The sequence below is a fragment of the Hoplias malabaricus genome, chromosome X2 (assembly GCF_029633855.1).
Source record: "Hoplias malabaricus isolate fHopMal1 chromosome X2, fHopMal1.hap1, whole genome shotgun sequence".
NCBI classification, from domain to species: Eukaryota; Metazoa; Chordata; class Actinopteri; order Characiformes; family Erythrinidae; genus Hoplias; species Hoplias malabaricus.
Window position 1 is genome coordinate 51,990,538 of NC_089819.1, and position 16,304 is coordinate 52,006,841.

A 16,304-nucleotide genomic window follows, 5' to 3' on the forward strand; every position below is an offset into this window, starting at 1 on the left:
ACAAAATCATTCGCTTCATTTAGCTGGTTGCTGCAGGTTGAATGCTATGATGTTGGCTTTGTGACACGATAACGTTCACTGAATTGTGTAAGTTTGGTCTGTATTTGTACCGAGCGGCCTCTCTGTGCTCTCAATAACAGGGTTAGGATACAACTATCAGACACGATGAGTTTTATATTCACTGAAAATAGTCAATGCATTGAGTCAAATGGAAAGAAATGTGGACATTTTTGCATTTAAAAAAACACAGGTCCAAAATAGGGGCGGCACGGTGGTGCAGAAGGTAGGTGTCACAGTCACACAGCTCTAGGGGTCTGGAGGTTGTGGGTTCGATTCCCGCTCCGGGTGACTGTCGGTGAGGAGTGTGGTGTGTTCTCCCTGTGTCTGCGTGGGTTTCCTCCGGGTGACTGTCTGTGAGGAGTGTGGTGTTTTCTCCCTGTGTCCGTGTGGGTTTCCTCCGGGTGACTGTCTGTGAGGAGTGTGGTGTGTTCTCCCTGTGTCTGCGTGGGTTTCCTCTGGGTGACTGTCTGTGAGGAGTGTGGTGTGTTCTCCCTGTGTCTGCGTGGGTTTCCTCCGGGTGACTGTCTGTGAGGAGTGTGGTGTGTTCTCCCTGTGTCTGCGTGGGTTTCCTCTGGGTGACTGTCTGTGAGGAGTGGGGTGTGTTCTCCCTGTGTCTGCGTGGGTTTCCTCTGGGTGACTGTCTGTGAGGAGTGTGGTGTGTTCTCCCTGTGTCTGCGTGGGTTTCCTCTGGGTGACTGTCTGTGAGGAGTGTGGTGTGTTCTCCCTGTGTCTGCGTGGGTTTCCTCTGGGTGACTGTCTGTGAGGAGTGTGGTGTGTTCTATCTGTGTCTGCGTGGGTTTCCTCTGGGTGACTGTCTGTGAGGAGTGTGGTGTGTTCTCCCTGTGTCTGCGTGGGTTTCCTCCGGGTGACTGTCTGTGAGGAGTGTGGTGTGTTCTCCCTGTGTCTGCGTGGGTTTCCTCTGGGTGACTGTCTGTGAGGAGTGGGGTGTGTTCTCCCTGTGTCTGCGTGGGTTTCCTCTGGGTGACTGTCTGTGAGGAGTGTGGTGTGTTCTCCCTGTGTCTGCGTGGGTTTCCTCTGGGTGACTGTCTGTGAGGAGTGTGGTGTGTTCTCCCTGTGTCTGCGTGGGTTTCCTCTGGGTGACTGTCTGTGAGGAGTGTGGTGTGTTCTATCTGTGTCTGCGTGGGTTTCCTCTGGGTGACTGTCTGTGAGGAGTGTGGTGTGTTCTCCCTGTGTCTGCGTGGGTTTCCTCCGGGTGACTGTCTGTGAGGAGTGTGGTGTGTTCTCTCTGTGTCTGCGTGGGTTTCCTCTGGGTGACTGTCTGTGAGGAGTGTGGTGTGTTCTCCCTGTGTCTGCGTGGGTTTCCTCTGGGTGACTGTCTGTGAGGAGTGGGGTGTGTTCTCCCTGTGTCTGCGTGGGTTTCCTCCGGGTGACTGTCTGTGAGGAGTGTGGTGTGTTCTCCCTGTGTCTGCGTGGGTTTCCTCTGGGTGACTGTCTGTGAGTAGTGGGGTGTGTTCTCCCTGTGTCTGCGTGGGTTTCCTCTGGGTGACTGTCTGTGAGGAGTGTGGTGTGTTCTCCCTGTGTCTGCGTGGGTTTCCTCTGGGTGACTGTCTGTGAGGAGTGTGGTGTGTTCTCCCTGTGTCTGCGTGGGTTTCCTCTGGGTGACTGTCTGTGAGGAGTGTGGTGTGTTCTATCTGTGTCTGCGTGGGTTTCCTCTGGGTGACTGTCTGTGAGGAGTGTGGTGTGTTCTCCCTGTGTCTGCGTGGGTTTCCTCCGGGTGACTGTCTGTGAGGAGTGTGGTGTGTTCTCTCTGTGTCTGCGTGGGTTTCCTCTGGGTGACTGTCTGTGAGGAGTGTGGTGTGTTCTCCCTGTGTCTGCGTGGGTTTCCTCTGGGTGACTGTCTGTGAGGAGTGTGGTGTGTTCTCTCTGTGTCTGCGTGGGTTTCCTCTGGGTGACTGTCTGTGAGGAGTGTGGTGTGTTCTCCCTGTGTCTGCGTGGGTTTCCTCCGGGTGACTGTCTGTGAGGAGTGTGGTGTGTTCTCTCTGTGTCTGCGTGGGTTTCCTCTGGGTGACTGTCTGTAAGGAGTGTGGTGTGTTCTCTCTGTGTCTGCGTGGGTTTCCTCCGGGTGACTGTCTGTGAGGAGTGTGGTGTGTTCTCCCTGTGTCTGCGTGGGTTTCCTCCGGGTGCTCCGGTTTCCTCCCACAGTCCAAAAACACACATTGGTAGGTGGATTGGCGACTCAAAAGTGTCCGTAGGTGTGAGTGAGTGTGTGTTGCCCTGTGAAGGACTGGCGCCCCCTCCAGGGTGTATTCCCGCCTTGCGCCCAATGATTCCAGGTAGGCTCTGGACCCACCGCGACCCTGAACTGGATAAGGGTTACAGACAATGAATGAATGAATAAGTCTAGGACACATGTGAATGAACTAAAACAAGTAAATAAACACCCTTCTCACAGAGCAAATGCATGTACACAGTTTAAGTGTTAAGTGAGTTTTATGTTGATCACATGATCAGAGCTTTGGCAAGGCATCATTGTAGTGGTGGTGCTCTCAATGTCTCTCTGTCTCTCTCTCTTTGTCTTTCTCTGTCTGGGTGTGGCAGCGACTGAACTCCACCCGAGCAGCAGCACAGTGAAAGCGCAGAGAGCCGCAGGCGGAGGGAGGGAGGGAGGGAGAGAGTTTGGGAGGAGATGGAGAAATGCAGCTGGACAGGTCCAGCCACAGGCCAGAGACACGGAGCTGTCTCTATGTACAAAGCCACCAAAACATACGGTCACTGTCTGAACAAAACATTGTGTCTCAGTGTTTGATTTTGTCCATTTTTTTAACATATTTTGAACATCAATGATTGAAAAAGCTCTTTATTCTTCCTCTGTGAAGTTATTACTTTGGTGATACAAGGGTGTGTTCTGGTAGCAAACATATACGAGCTGAACCAAGAGTTAACGAAGAGTTAATAATAATAATGTAATGAAACTTATTTTAAAAATGAATAAGAATGAAAATAATAGTAAAAACGTGAAGTTTGGAGAATCTCCACGTAATGTTTCTATAGAAAGAACCCTAATGTTATTATGTGAAGTCCATTAAACTTTACAGCGCTGGGAATGTTCCTAATACTATTCTACACTTTCAGCCTCTTTGTAAACTTGGTTGCAACTTGCATGTTGCAAAGAACCCGCTGCCTTTTTGCTGAGAACAACAAAAGGTAGAAAATAATTAGGCCTACTCTCTCTCTCTCTCTCTCTCTCTCTCTCTCTCTCTCTCTCTCTCTCTCTCTCTCTCTCTCAGGAGGAGCCAGTGTGTGGGCGTGTGTGTGTGTGTGTGTGTGTGTAACTCTGTCACTCTGGACTTCTCTACTTTGTGCAGTATTGCTTTTCTCTCGGCTCTGTGTACACTGGAATACCCCCCTCTCTCTCTCTGTGTGTGTGTCCCTCTGCCTCGGTCTGCTGTCATCCGGAGGAAGGAATTCTACACAGGCCTGTTGCTTGGAGGGAAATTTTTTTCTACTTTTTTTGCTCTCTCTCTCTCTCTCTCTCTCTCTCTCGTCCACTGGAGAGTAGCCCACAGCGGGGGGAGCAGGTGTTGGGCTTGTGTTGTTTGAGGGAGTGAGTGTTTATCTGTCTGTTTTGGACTGAAAGGGACAGTAAGAGCGAGACATGCTGAGAAACAGCCCAGCTGGGTCGGTCACCACCACGGCCAGTCTGGACCAGAACAATGAGGTAAGAGAGAAGAGGTTAATAAGCTCTCTCTCTCTCTCTCTCTCTCTCTCTCTCATACACACACACACACTCACACACACACACACACACACACTCACACACACACACTCACACACACACACACACACTCACACACACACACACACACACACACTTACACACACACACACACACACACACCAGCCGATGAATGTAATCAAAAAGACAGCAGGCGATAAGTTTCTATGGATGCACCAATTTGGGACCAGTGTCTGTTGATTCTTGATTAGATAGATAGATAGATAGATAGATAGATAGATAGATAGATAGATAGATAGATAGATAGATAGATAGATAGATAGACAGACAGACAGACAGATAGATAGATAGATAGATAGATAGATAGATAGATAGATAGATAGACAGATAGACAGACAGATAGATAGATAGATAGATAGATAGATAGTGTATCAATACTACAATGTACAATGCTACTAACATTTATTTCAAACAGAGAACTGTAGAAGTCCTGAGGCTGTGAGTGAGTTTTAAAAGTTTAAAGACAGGCTTCATTCTGGTTATTAATCTGAAATCTTATAAATATATAAATTACTGGTTTAATTATTGCTTTAAAGCCATTAAGCACTCATGCGGTTATAAATGGGATTCTGACAGTTCAACAGGTTTAAAATAAGGCACATTCTAGTGCTATAAAATTATAATTAGTCTTAACGCATCTTATTTTTGTCAAAGGTCAAGTTTCCTTATCTCATGCTTTTCCATATTTTCCTGTTTCACCGGACCCTTACACATAAAAACAATGGCCTAACTTCCCCAGCCCTCCTCTTTCCTGCTCGGTAACTGTTTCTTCCCTCTGTCTGGTCTCAGCTGGGGCCTGACCCCTGAGCAGTGAGGTTCATTTGTTGACTTATCAGTTTGTCCACGTTTGCCCATCTGTTTTGTCCGCAAGGCGCTTTCCTCATCGCCCTGTCCACCTTGTCCATCTCTCTGAGCTCTGAGCTGTGCTTTAATAGCCTGTGTCCATCACGGCAAATCATCCTCAGCGTCCGTCCGCTAGCTCAGGGATATCTTTAGCCTGGTGGGGGGTGTAATAAGAGCCGTCTGAGTGAGGGCCCGAGCCATGTCATGTTTATTTTATCAGGGCCTGGCATTGAATCGAGGGCTGCCTCCGTCAGCTGCCACTGAGAGCCCTTCTTGTGGCTAATCAGCACACGGCCTCTCAGTTTAGCCTCAATAAAGTCATCCAGAACACAATGGACAACAGCTGTTTATGGGCAGACTGTGTGTAAACACAGAGATAGCGATTTATGACTTACATTGTTTAGGACATGATTTGGTGCATCGTAGAGGGATTTGGTTATTGTTTTGCTAAATTAACAATGATTAATAAAGTGAATAGAGGCGGCATGGTGGTGCAGCAGGTAGTGTCACAGTCACACAGCTCCAGGGACCTGGAGGTTGTGGGTTCAATTCCCGCTCCGGGTGACTGTCTGTGAGGAGTGTGGTGTGTTCTCCCTGTGTCTGTGTGGGTTTCCTCCGGGTGACTGTCTGTGAGGAGTGTGGTGTGTTCTCCCTGTGTCTGCGTGGGTTTCCTCCGGGTGACTGTCTGTGAGGAGTGTGGTGTGTTCTCCCTGTGTCTGCGTGGGTTTCCTCCGGGTGACTGTCTGTGAGGAGTGTGGTGTGTTCTCCCTGTGTCTGCGTGGGTTTCCTCCGGGTGACTGTCTGTGAGGAGTGTGGTGTGTTCTCCCTGTGTCTGCGTGGGTTTCCTCCGGGTGACTGTCTGTGAGGAGTGTGGTGTGTTCTCCCTGTGTCTGCGTGGGTTTCCTCCGGGTGACTGTCTGTGAGGAGTGTGGTGTGTTCTCCCTGTGTCTGCGTGGGTTTCCTCCGGGTGACTGTCTGTGAAGAGTGTGGTGTGTTCTCCCTGTGTCTGCGTGGGTTTCCTCCGGGTGCTCCGGTTTCCTCCCACAGTCCATAAACACACGTTGGTAGGTGGATTGGCGACTCTAAAGTGTCCGTAGGTGTGAGTGAGTGTGTGTTGCCCTGTGAAGGACTGGCGCCCCCTCCAAGGTGTATTCCCGCCTTGCGCCCAATGATTCCAGGTAGGCTCTGGACCCACCGCGACCCTGAACTGGATAAGCGCTTACAGATAATGAATGAATGAATGAATGATTAATAAAGTGAATACAGACGTGTAGAGAGTAGAGGAACAACAACACAAACACAGTTTGGGATTTTATGTTTAAAACAGACCTAGAATAGACCAAACCTTAATGAACATTACTGTAGTTAATGCTAACGCTGCAGAGGTAACGTACTCCCTCTCAGTTTGTGCAGGAAATTGTGCATCTCCTGCCAAGAAGTGTCTGGTTTTTCACGTACAGATATCACAGCCTGAAGGACAATGATAAAGCTCTCAGGTTCTAGTGACTGGAAAGGGACTCTTGTTGTTTGTGCACACTGAACCCCAATGTATTTGCATTGCGTTTGTCACTTGAGCTGAAATGTTAAACTCAAAAAGAATGGTCTTCAAGCAGCCTTTCATTGACATTCCTCACTTTAAAAGAAGAACACAGAGCGATCCAGCAGTGCACAACTGTTGCAAGATCATTATCCTTGTTTTATTTTCCCAAAGGCAGAGTTTCCTCATTGCTCAAGCTTCCTAACTTCCTGTTTCTGTGCGTATCGCAAATATGTAAACAATGATCTGACTCTGCTCCAGACAAACCAAGCCTCCACTTACCTTCCCTCGCTGCTTTAAAGAACCGGACGCTAAACCTAACGGTTCTGTATGCAGCGGGTTCTGTATGTAACGGGCCTAAATCGGGTTCTGAGACACATCGTCTAGAGAGAACACATCCGCAGGTTTTAATGCAGAATGCTACCAAGCCGGGAGGGTGAAGGGTAGGACATGCTTCCTCAGAGACATGTGAAGCCAGCCACCACTTCTTTTCACACTGCTGTGTTTATATAACTACAGCTTAACACACTTAGAGGAGAAGAATAACTGCCCAGGTCTCTGGGACAGTCAGCGGACAAATGGCAACACTGTTGCTGTTGTAACAGTAAAGCATCATCAGATGTGAACTCACTGTGTTTTTCTATGAAATTACATTCCTCCACATTCTTCTAAAAAGCAGCAGACAGTAAAGAGGCTCTGGATCCGCAGGAACATCACAGATCTCACAATCAGATCACATTCGCAGCAAAGGACTCTGAATTCAGTCGCATTAAACTCATCTTATCATTTCTCCAGGGACAGTTCAGTTTTCAGCATCATCAAGACATTGGACAGGAATGTATTATAACCTCACTGTCACAAGGCAACAGGGACCGTATGTTTATACCGATGTTTAAAGGGTAAAGAATATTTCTAGGAACGTAACGTTTGGACCATGTGTGATTTTTCTTTGCGTCTGTTTTGGTTCAGAGAGAAGTGAGGAGGCTGAGACTGACCCTGCGTCCTGAGGACACCTTTAAAAGTCAGAAGGAGAGGCGGAAGAACACGCAACAGTCAGTAGGTGTTTTCTTCTTATCCTTCACTACAGTCTCCACATTCTGAAAAACCCTATCACATTCCTCCCTCACTTCCATCAGAAGAAAATTCCCCTGGTTTCATGTGATTAGATCACACCGTTTCACCTCCATTAACAGAAACAGAAACTGCCAGGGGATCATGCAGCGAGTCATAAAAACGAAGTAGGGCAGAGGTACCTTTTAAAGTGTTTTTTTTTTTATGTTTATATTGATATTAAGATCTAATTTTGCTGATTATGCATTGGATTGTTTCAGTCAAACAGTCAAAGCCTTTATGATTACATACGTTTAATAACATTTTTATATTGAATGCATTCAGTTTAAACCATTTTTACATTTTTCTACCAAAATTATGTTATTGTTCTGGTAAGAAATTAGAGATTCATTAAAAAAAATGCAAATACGTTTGCAAAATACATTATCGGACCATGATAAATTAAGAAGCATTGGAAAATACTATGTACAAATAGTGGCAAGTCAATTATATTTATTCATTCATTCATTATCTGTAAGCGCTTATCCAGTTCAGGGTCACGGTGGGTCCAGAGCCTACCTGGAATCATTGGGTGCAAGGCGGGAATACACCCTGGAGGGGGCGCCAGTCCTTCATAGGGCAACACACACACTCACACACTCACAGGGAGGAAACCGAAGCACCCGGAGGAAACCCACGCAGACACAGGGAGAACACACCACACTCCTCACAGACAGTCACCCGGAGGAAACCCATGCAGACACAGGGAGAACACACCACACTCCTCACAGACAGTCACCCGGAGGAAACCCACGCAGACACAGGGAGAACACACCACACTCCTCACAGACAGTCACCCAGAGGAAACCCACGCAGACACAGGGAGAACACACCACACTCCTCACAGACAGTCACCCGTAGGAAACCCATGCAGACACAGGGAGAACACACCACACTCCTCACAGCCGGAGCGGGAATCAAACCCACAACCTCCAGGTCCCTGGAGCTGTGTGACTGCGACACTACCTACTGCACCAACCTGCCGCCCAAGTCCATTATATATTAAATATAATTTTATGTTTCATGTTTGTTGTGTAAGGTAACATATCTTCCAAAAAATCAGGCTCTGTTTACTGTATGACAGAGCAGTAGAACAGTTTAGAATGCTTTAGCATCATTCATTCATTCAGTGTCTGTAGTCAGTTATCCAGTTAACGGCCGAGGGCTCTCGGTGTGTACGGAGCCCCCCGGGAATCTGCTTTAACATCAGGTCAAATGTAATTATCACTGACTCATTAGGAATGAAAGGATTCAGTGAGAAATGGTGACAGCCCTCAATGCTGCTGATCAAATGAGTCTCAGCCTGAGGCTCATTCTCATTGATTAGATTCTTTTTCCTAATGTTTCACATCTTTTTCTTCAGCATTGCTCTCTTCAGTGTGAAAATATCTGAAACACACTAGTGTACAGAGAAATGTGTACAAACCTGATGTGAGTGGTGTAGCCTCAGTGATTTAGTGTTCTTATCTTTGTATGTGGAGGTGTGGCCCACACGTGTACACACACACACACACACACACACACTATGAATGTCATAATCCATGTATACTGCTTTCAAGAAATAGTTCAGTCAAAAAAGCTAATGTTAGCCACTGATAAATATTCTGTGAACAGACCGATGGTGTGCACTAGCTTCTATTAGCTTTTTATAAAATTAGCCCTAGTTTGGTCACGCATTTTACTTTAACATTAGAGAATTATAAAGCAACGTCACAGAGCTGTTTATCCAGTGACCAGTGAAACTCTTAATTACATAAGCCCTGTGGACCAAGTTCCCTCACTGATAACACACACACACACACACACACACACACTCACACAGGTGACCAAACTGCAATATCACAGTACAAAGTAGCAATGTATGTACAATGTCATTGTGTTTTTCAGTTGCTGTGGCACATGTTATATTATATTATTCATTCATTCATTCATTCATTCATTATCTGTAACCCATATCCAATTCAGGGTCGCAAGGCTGGAACACACCCTGGAGGGGGCGCCAGTCCTTCACAGGGCAACACACACAGTCACACATTCACTCACACACTCACACCTACGGACACTTTTGAGTCGCCAATCCACCTCCCGACGTGTGTTTTTGGACTGTGGGAGGAAACAGGAGCACCCGGAGGAAACCCACGCAGACACTGGGAGAACACACCACACTCCTCACAGACAGTCACCCGGAGGAAACCCACGCAGACACAGGGAGAACACACCACACTCCTCACAGACAGTCACCCGGAGGAAACCCACGCAGACACAGGGAGAACACACCACACTCAAAAATTGTTCAGAGGTGTAAATGTGTGAGTGTGTGTCGCCCTGGAAAGAAATGCCACCCCGTCCAGGACATGTCCTCACCTTGCACCCAGTGATTCCCACAGCGACCCTGAACTGGAAAAGTGGCTACAGAGAACGAATGAATTGTTAAATATATTATATATTTCATTCATTGTCTGTAACTGCTTCATAGTGTTCAGGGTAGCGGTGAGTCTGGAGCCTACCCGGAATCACTGTGCGCAAGGCAGGAGCACACCCTGGACAGGGCACCAGCCCACCACAAGGCCATACACAGACTCAATGACTCACACCTGTGGACATTTTCACCTGCTGTGAATCTCTCTCCAGCTCCTGTATAGCTCTCAGACCTGAGCTGGATGTTTACCAAAGGTGGCAGAACCATTTTGTGAGATGTTTACAGATTTTGCGGTCAGTCTGACAGATGAGTGTGTGTGTGTGTGTGTGTGTGTGTGTGTGTGTTTGAAAGAAAGTGGCAGTGTACTTTAAAAGGAGAGATAGTGGTTATAACATAGAGTGAGTATTTGTGCATTTTCCCATATATTTTACTCTGTGTGTGGAGCAAAAACCGCATAGACGACTAAAAATTGTGGGTATTTTCCTGTGGATTCTCAGTGCTAATTTTTCTGAGCAGCTGCTTTCACTATAAATGGCTTTCAGAATGAGATACAGTCACTGGATTTAAAATAAGTTCATAATTTGTATAGCACTTTGTCTTGAAAGTTATTTCAGACCTTTATTTGAGGCACTAAATAGCTGTTAAATGAGATTTCCTGTCTGTCCCACTGTCCCTCCGCATTACACTGCACCAGCCTCTGTTTACTTTGATTGCGTCAGTCAAAAGGCAACTTCATGTTAAAGGTGGTGGTTCCTAGCCACGTTAAAGGACAAAATACACCACACTTTCTGACAATGTGTAAGAGATAGTATGACAGCTTTATATGGATTAGACCAACACCCCAGTAATGTGTGTGTGTGTGTGTCCTCTCTGTACCTTGGCCTGACAAGTGTCCACCAACCCCACTCCACACCTCCTTCTCATCAGAGTTCAGCTGATAACTGGGTGTTTGTGTCATAGCTCTGATAGCCTGTGGTTATTATGGGACAGTATGCATACGTCACAGGGCGGGTTCTTGGAGGAGAGCCTTCAGCACACTGTACAAATACAAATGGACCCTACGCTTTAGAGCATCTAAAGAGTGAGGCTGTGTTCACAAGGACATTTTAGTGCACAGTTGATTTCAGTGGGAACCATGCCCTAATGGACAACAGACGTCCTTGAGCTGTAGTTCATTGAAAGTTTTTCCTGTTATCGACTGAAAATGTTCTCTAGGGACGAGTTATAATTCAACATCTTCTGGTTTAACAATGTGTGAGACAATGCCAACCCGAGCACCCGGAGGAAACCCACGCAGACACAGGGAGAACACACCACACTCCTCACAGACAGTCACCCGGAGGAAACCCACGCAGACACAGGGAGAACACACCACACTCCTCACAGACAGTCACCCGGAGGAAACCCACGCAAACACAGGGAGAACACACCAACTCCTCACAGACAGTCACCCGGAGGAAACCCACACAGACACAGGGAGAACACACCACACTCCTCACAGACAGTCACCCGGAGGAAACCCACACAGACACAGGGAGAACACACCAACTCCTCACAGACAGTCACCCGGAGGAAACCCACGCAGACACAGGGAGAACACACCACACTCCTCACAGACAGTCACCCAGAGGAAACCCACGCAGACACAGAGAGAACACACCACACGCCTCACAGACAGTCACCGGAGGAAACCCACGCAGACACAGGGAGAACACACCACACTCCTCACAGACAGTCACACGGAGCAGGAATCGAACCCACAACCTCCAGGCCCCTACCTGCTGCGCCACTGTGCCGCCCAAGAAAGTTTATAAAGAGTTTATTTTTAAAATACTTATAGCGCCATGGCATTCAAGTGCAGCTGTGACATTACCTTTTTGATCTTCAGTTTGTAGATTGGATAGCACAGTGGACAACATCTGCCCTCCAGCTCACAGGCTGCGGTTGAGTGTCCTACCCAGGCAAACACATCGTGTTGTATCATTAAGCATCCTTGGGCAAGACAGCTACTGCAATATTAGCTTTCGTGATTAGACAGGGTGTGGATCTGTTCCGTAATGTTTTCAAAGGTGTATCACGAGTGCAGTATGTAGCTGTGTTATTTCAGCACTAGTATTTTGTCATTATTCTGCAGCTCAGAAAAACTGAGGGGTAACACTGTGGGGGTAACTTCAGTACTTTAATTAGGGAACGCAATCGAAACGGAAAAGAACTATGACTGGAATTCATGCAAAACATTTTTCCAGTGAGACATAAGCCTGTATCTAATTTGTCTGTAATCCGATACCGAGTTGATAAAAGTTTTACAAGGCTCCACTGAGATTGTGACTGTGATCATCAGGGCCTCTGAAGAACTGTACAACCCTGAGAATCAAGATATAATGCCATTACAGGTGTGTTGACAGTAAACAAGCACAAATATCTTACTCTAAAACACATCACCAGGCTGTAACTGAGAAAAGGAACGTCAGTGGCAGGTCAGACATGTTCTCAGAACAGTAAAATGTGTTACAGGTGTTGTATCTGACATATTTTGAGCGATAATTATATAGACTGTAGGGCAGTACTGTATAATAACAAGCATGAAACTCGATTCCAAGCTTTCAGTGACAGTTTTAGACTATTTTCCCATGTTTTATGATCCAAGTGCAGAGCCCAGTTTAAATCAGTCAGATTTAACCACCGGTCCAGAAGATCTCACAAACAGAGTGGTATGTTTGAACACAAATAGTGTACGATTAACAGTGACGCTCTTAACCCGAGAGAAACCAGGGCGGGGATCAAGACAAAGAGTCAGTGACGAAGGAGACGGAGAGAGGCCAAGAAAACAGGCAAGACAAGATAGCTGAGAAGAGGAGGAGTCAGGAGACATGTCTTCCCTTTAAATAGTGGATATTCAGTTACTGCTATAACAATAACAAATTGATAGTGATCCGCCACAAAATGACAAGGGTGTGTGTAGAAACCCAATCCCCAGTGGGAGACGGGGTCATGTTGCACCTGCTGCTTCTCTCCGATGAAACCTTCCCTCACATCCCTCATAGAATCTGCATTAAAAGGATACCTCAGTGTGTTCCCAGAGGAAAATGCTATCGCTCGTTGATGGCTCAGGAGATTTAATGGCAATTTCATTTCAAATCCTTAGAGTAAAGTACAGAAAAAGGTTAAAATTTAAAATATACATTTAGCTTCAAAGCTGAGAAGGCTCTTAGTGCTGATGCGAAAGGGTTGAGTTGCGTCCTTTAGTCCAGCTGCAGATAAACGTGTGCTAATGCCTCCGAAAATCAGAGCCTAATATGAGATGTTACTGAGTCCTCCATTAAAACTCAAAGGGAGAAATGTGAGAACTCTCTGAGCAGCAGGAAACTTCAGCTAAAGTCTCTTTTGTCTGCCTCCTGATCTGAGTGTTATTTGGGAGAAACTAAAGAGTTATTTGTGGGTTCGATTCCCGCTCCGGGTGACTGTCTGTGAGGAGTTGGTGTGTTCTCTCTGTGTCTGCGTGGGTTTCCTCCGGGTGACTGTCTGTGAGGAGTGTGGTGTGTTCTCCCTGTGTCGGCATGGGTTTTCTCCGGGTGCTCCGGTTTCCTCCCACAGTCCCAAAACACACGTTGGTAGGTAGATTGGCGACTCAAAAGTGTCCGTAGGTGTGAGTGTGTGAGTGAATGTGTGACTGTGTGTGTGTTGCCCTGTGAAGGACTGGCGCCCCCTCCAGGGTGTATTCCTGCCTTGCGCCCAATGATTCCAGGTAGGCTCTGGACCCACCGCGACCCTGAACTGGATAAGGGTTACAGATAATGAATGAATGAATAAAGAGTTATTTGGGATCTCTGAGTTAGCTGTGACCTAAAGATCAGAGAAGTGTTCTTGGGACCGAGCTTAAGTCTCACGAAAAATGTGGGCAATAGAGTTGTGAAGGAGCAGTACTCTCTCCTCAATCAACATTCATGGCTTTCGTGAATGTTTTCGTGAGTGAATGTCACTGGGATGGCTGCCTACCATGCTGTTGTGTGTGTGTGTGTGTGTGTGTGTGTGTGTGTGTGTGCCCATTTCCCTTAGTGCATTACTGTGTGAGTATTTATGTGTGTCCACTGCCACAAACTGGTTAAATGCATCAGCGCAATTTCATTGTAATACAGTGCAACAACATTAAAGGCACAGTTTGTTTCTTAGATTTGTCTTTACCAGGAGTCAGGGTTATCTCTGTGTGTCCTATCAGTAGCTTCCGGTTGTTTATCAGAAACGATTTTGGCAGGTTTCCATGAATGTTGTTAAAGAAAACAAGGGCTGTTGACTCAAAACATGCTTATAATAGAAGCCTATGAGCTCATGCTAAGGACCCTGCCCATTGGCTGCTGTTATAAGGGTGTTTTAATTCAACAGGTTTTCTGTTCTCAAAGTTGATGGAAATGATAATCCCTGGTACCTGACGCATTGCTGCAGACATGGCAGTAAGTGGAATGAATGTTCTCAGGGCAGCTGGAATGACCTTCTTATAGAAAGAGCACCTGTTACATAAGGGACATAGATTGCGGACGCATTTACAGGTGAGTTACACAAGCCAAGCTTCATTCGGATAAGGCTCTGATAGTTTTTCTCAAATAGAAAGTCGGTACAGGTTGATCAATTTGCACTGATGTCTCGGTCACTACTATTTTGGATTAAAGAAGGTGTTTACTGGACATATTGAACATTCATTTATTCATTATCTGTAACACTTATCCAGTTCAGGGTCACATTGGGTCTGGAGTCTACCTGGAATCATTGGGCGCAAGGCGGGATCACACCCTGGAGGGGGCGCCAGTCCTTCACAGGGTGACACACACTCACACCTACGGACACTTTTGAGTCATCAATTCACCTACCAACATGTGTTTTTGGACTGTGGGAGGAAACCGGAGCACCCGGAGGAAACCCACACGGACACAGGGAGAACACACCACACTCCTCACAGACAGTCACCTGGAGGAAACCCACGTAGACACAGGGAGAACACACCACACTCCTCACAGACAGTCACCTGGAGGAAACCCACGTAGACACAGGGAGAACACACCACACTCCTCACAGACAGTCACCTGGAGGAAACCCACGCAGACACAGGGAGAACACACCACACTCCTCACAGACAGTCACCTGGAGGAAACCCATGCAGACACAGAGAGAACACACCACACTCTTCACAGACAGTCACCTGGAGGAAACCCATGCAGACACAGAGAGAACACACCACACTCTTCACAGACAGTCACTCGGTGGAAACCCACGCAGACACAGGGAGAACACACCACACTCCTCACAGACAGTCACCCGGAGGAAACCCACGCAGACACAGGGAGAACACACCAACTCCTCACAGACAGTCACCCGGAGGAAACCCACACGGACACAGGGAGAACACACCAACTCCTCACAGACAGTCACCTGGAGGAAACCCACGTAGACACAGGGAGAACACACCACACTCCTCACAGACAGTCACCTGGAGGAAACCCAGGTAGACACAGTGAGAACACACCACACTCTTTACAGACAGTCACCTGGAGGAAACCCATGCAGACACAGAGAGAACACACCACACTCTTCACAGACAGTCACTCGGTGGAAACCCACGCAGACACAGGGAAAACACGCCACACTCCTCACAGACAGTCACCCGGAGGAAACCCACGCAGACACAGGGAAAACACGCCACACTCCTCACAGACAGTCACCCGGAGCGGGACATAAAACACTCAAGTCCCACACTGTACAGAAGGGCATATAAACAGGCAGTGTCTGTATAAATGTTTAATATTATAATGGTTTGTTATGACTGTGTGATAGTGCTGGGCGATATGAGCGCAAATCAGTATCGCAATTAATTGTACATTTTACTACGATTACGATTAACAAACGATTATTTTGTTGTTGTATTTGTGACCCTCACAGTTCAGTGACGAGGCTTGTGCTGTAAATATGCTCCAGTGTTAAAGCTGGGGTAGTGTTTCTAATGTCGCTGGGAGCTTGTTCCTCTCTTGTTTTCTCAGCACTGTTTATATTTGGTGTGTGATTGTGCTTCGTCGTCTTAATGATAGTCAAACACAGCACGTCCAAACCACAGACGCTGTGTTTTTCTTTGGTACGGGCTGCTCGAGTCGCTCGGTCGGCCTCAGCGTTTAGGTTCTCCTCCATGTGGCAGATAGGGGGCAGAATCACATGACAAAAGCTTGGTAGCGTGGTTTTAAAGGGACAGTATATGAACATACAGTGGGGACATAACAGAATAAAAATAATGTATATAATCGATATAGACAACATTATGTCGATAAAAAGTTCTGAATTTTAAAGGTTATTTAAATGTCTGTTTCCTAACACCAATATGAACAGTTCAACAATGGAGCATTTCTTACCAAACCACTTTGAAAGACACTGTTTATACTTTCACCATTGTATTAAGCAGAAACTTTGAAAAGTCTTAGATGTGCCACGCCGTGGGGATTACGTTTGTTGTGGGTTCATCTTATCTTTCTGCCTGGGCTCATATCCGGAACGTCAGGAAGGCACCAGAGATCGTCTAATGATGAGCATCTGCTCTCGAG

At 46.7% G+C, this 16,304-nt stretch overlaps 1 protein-coding gene across 3 annotated transcripts in view; it reads left to right on the forward strand.

Moving 5' to 3' along the window:
• The first annotated feature begins 3,404 nt into the window (after positions 1 to 3,404).
• Positions 3,405 to 16,304, forward strand: part of LOC136677079 (myocardial zonula adherens protein-like) — a 27,572-nt gene continuing 14,672 nt past the window's right edge. For 2 of the 3 annotated variants that reach the window (XM_066654471.1, XM_066654472.1), the window contains exons 1-2: positions 3,405 to 3,739; positions 7,167 to 7,253. In XM_066654471.1, coding sequence (XP_066510568.1) covers positions 3,677 to 3,739; positions 7,167 to 7,253 — 150 coding nt within the window. In that variant the 5' untranslated portion in view covers positions 3,405 to 3,676. Of the gene's footprint in view, positions 3,740 to 7,166; positions 7,254 to 14,189; positions 14,271 to 16,304 lie in introns of those variants that run through there. The other variant, XM_066654473.1, reaches the window with a different exon arrangement.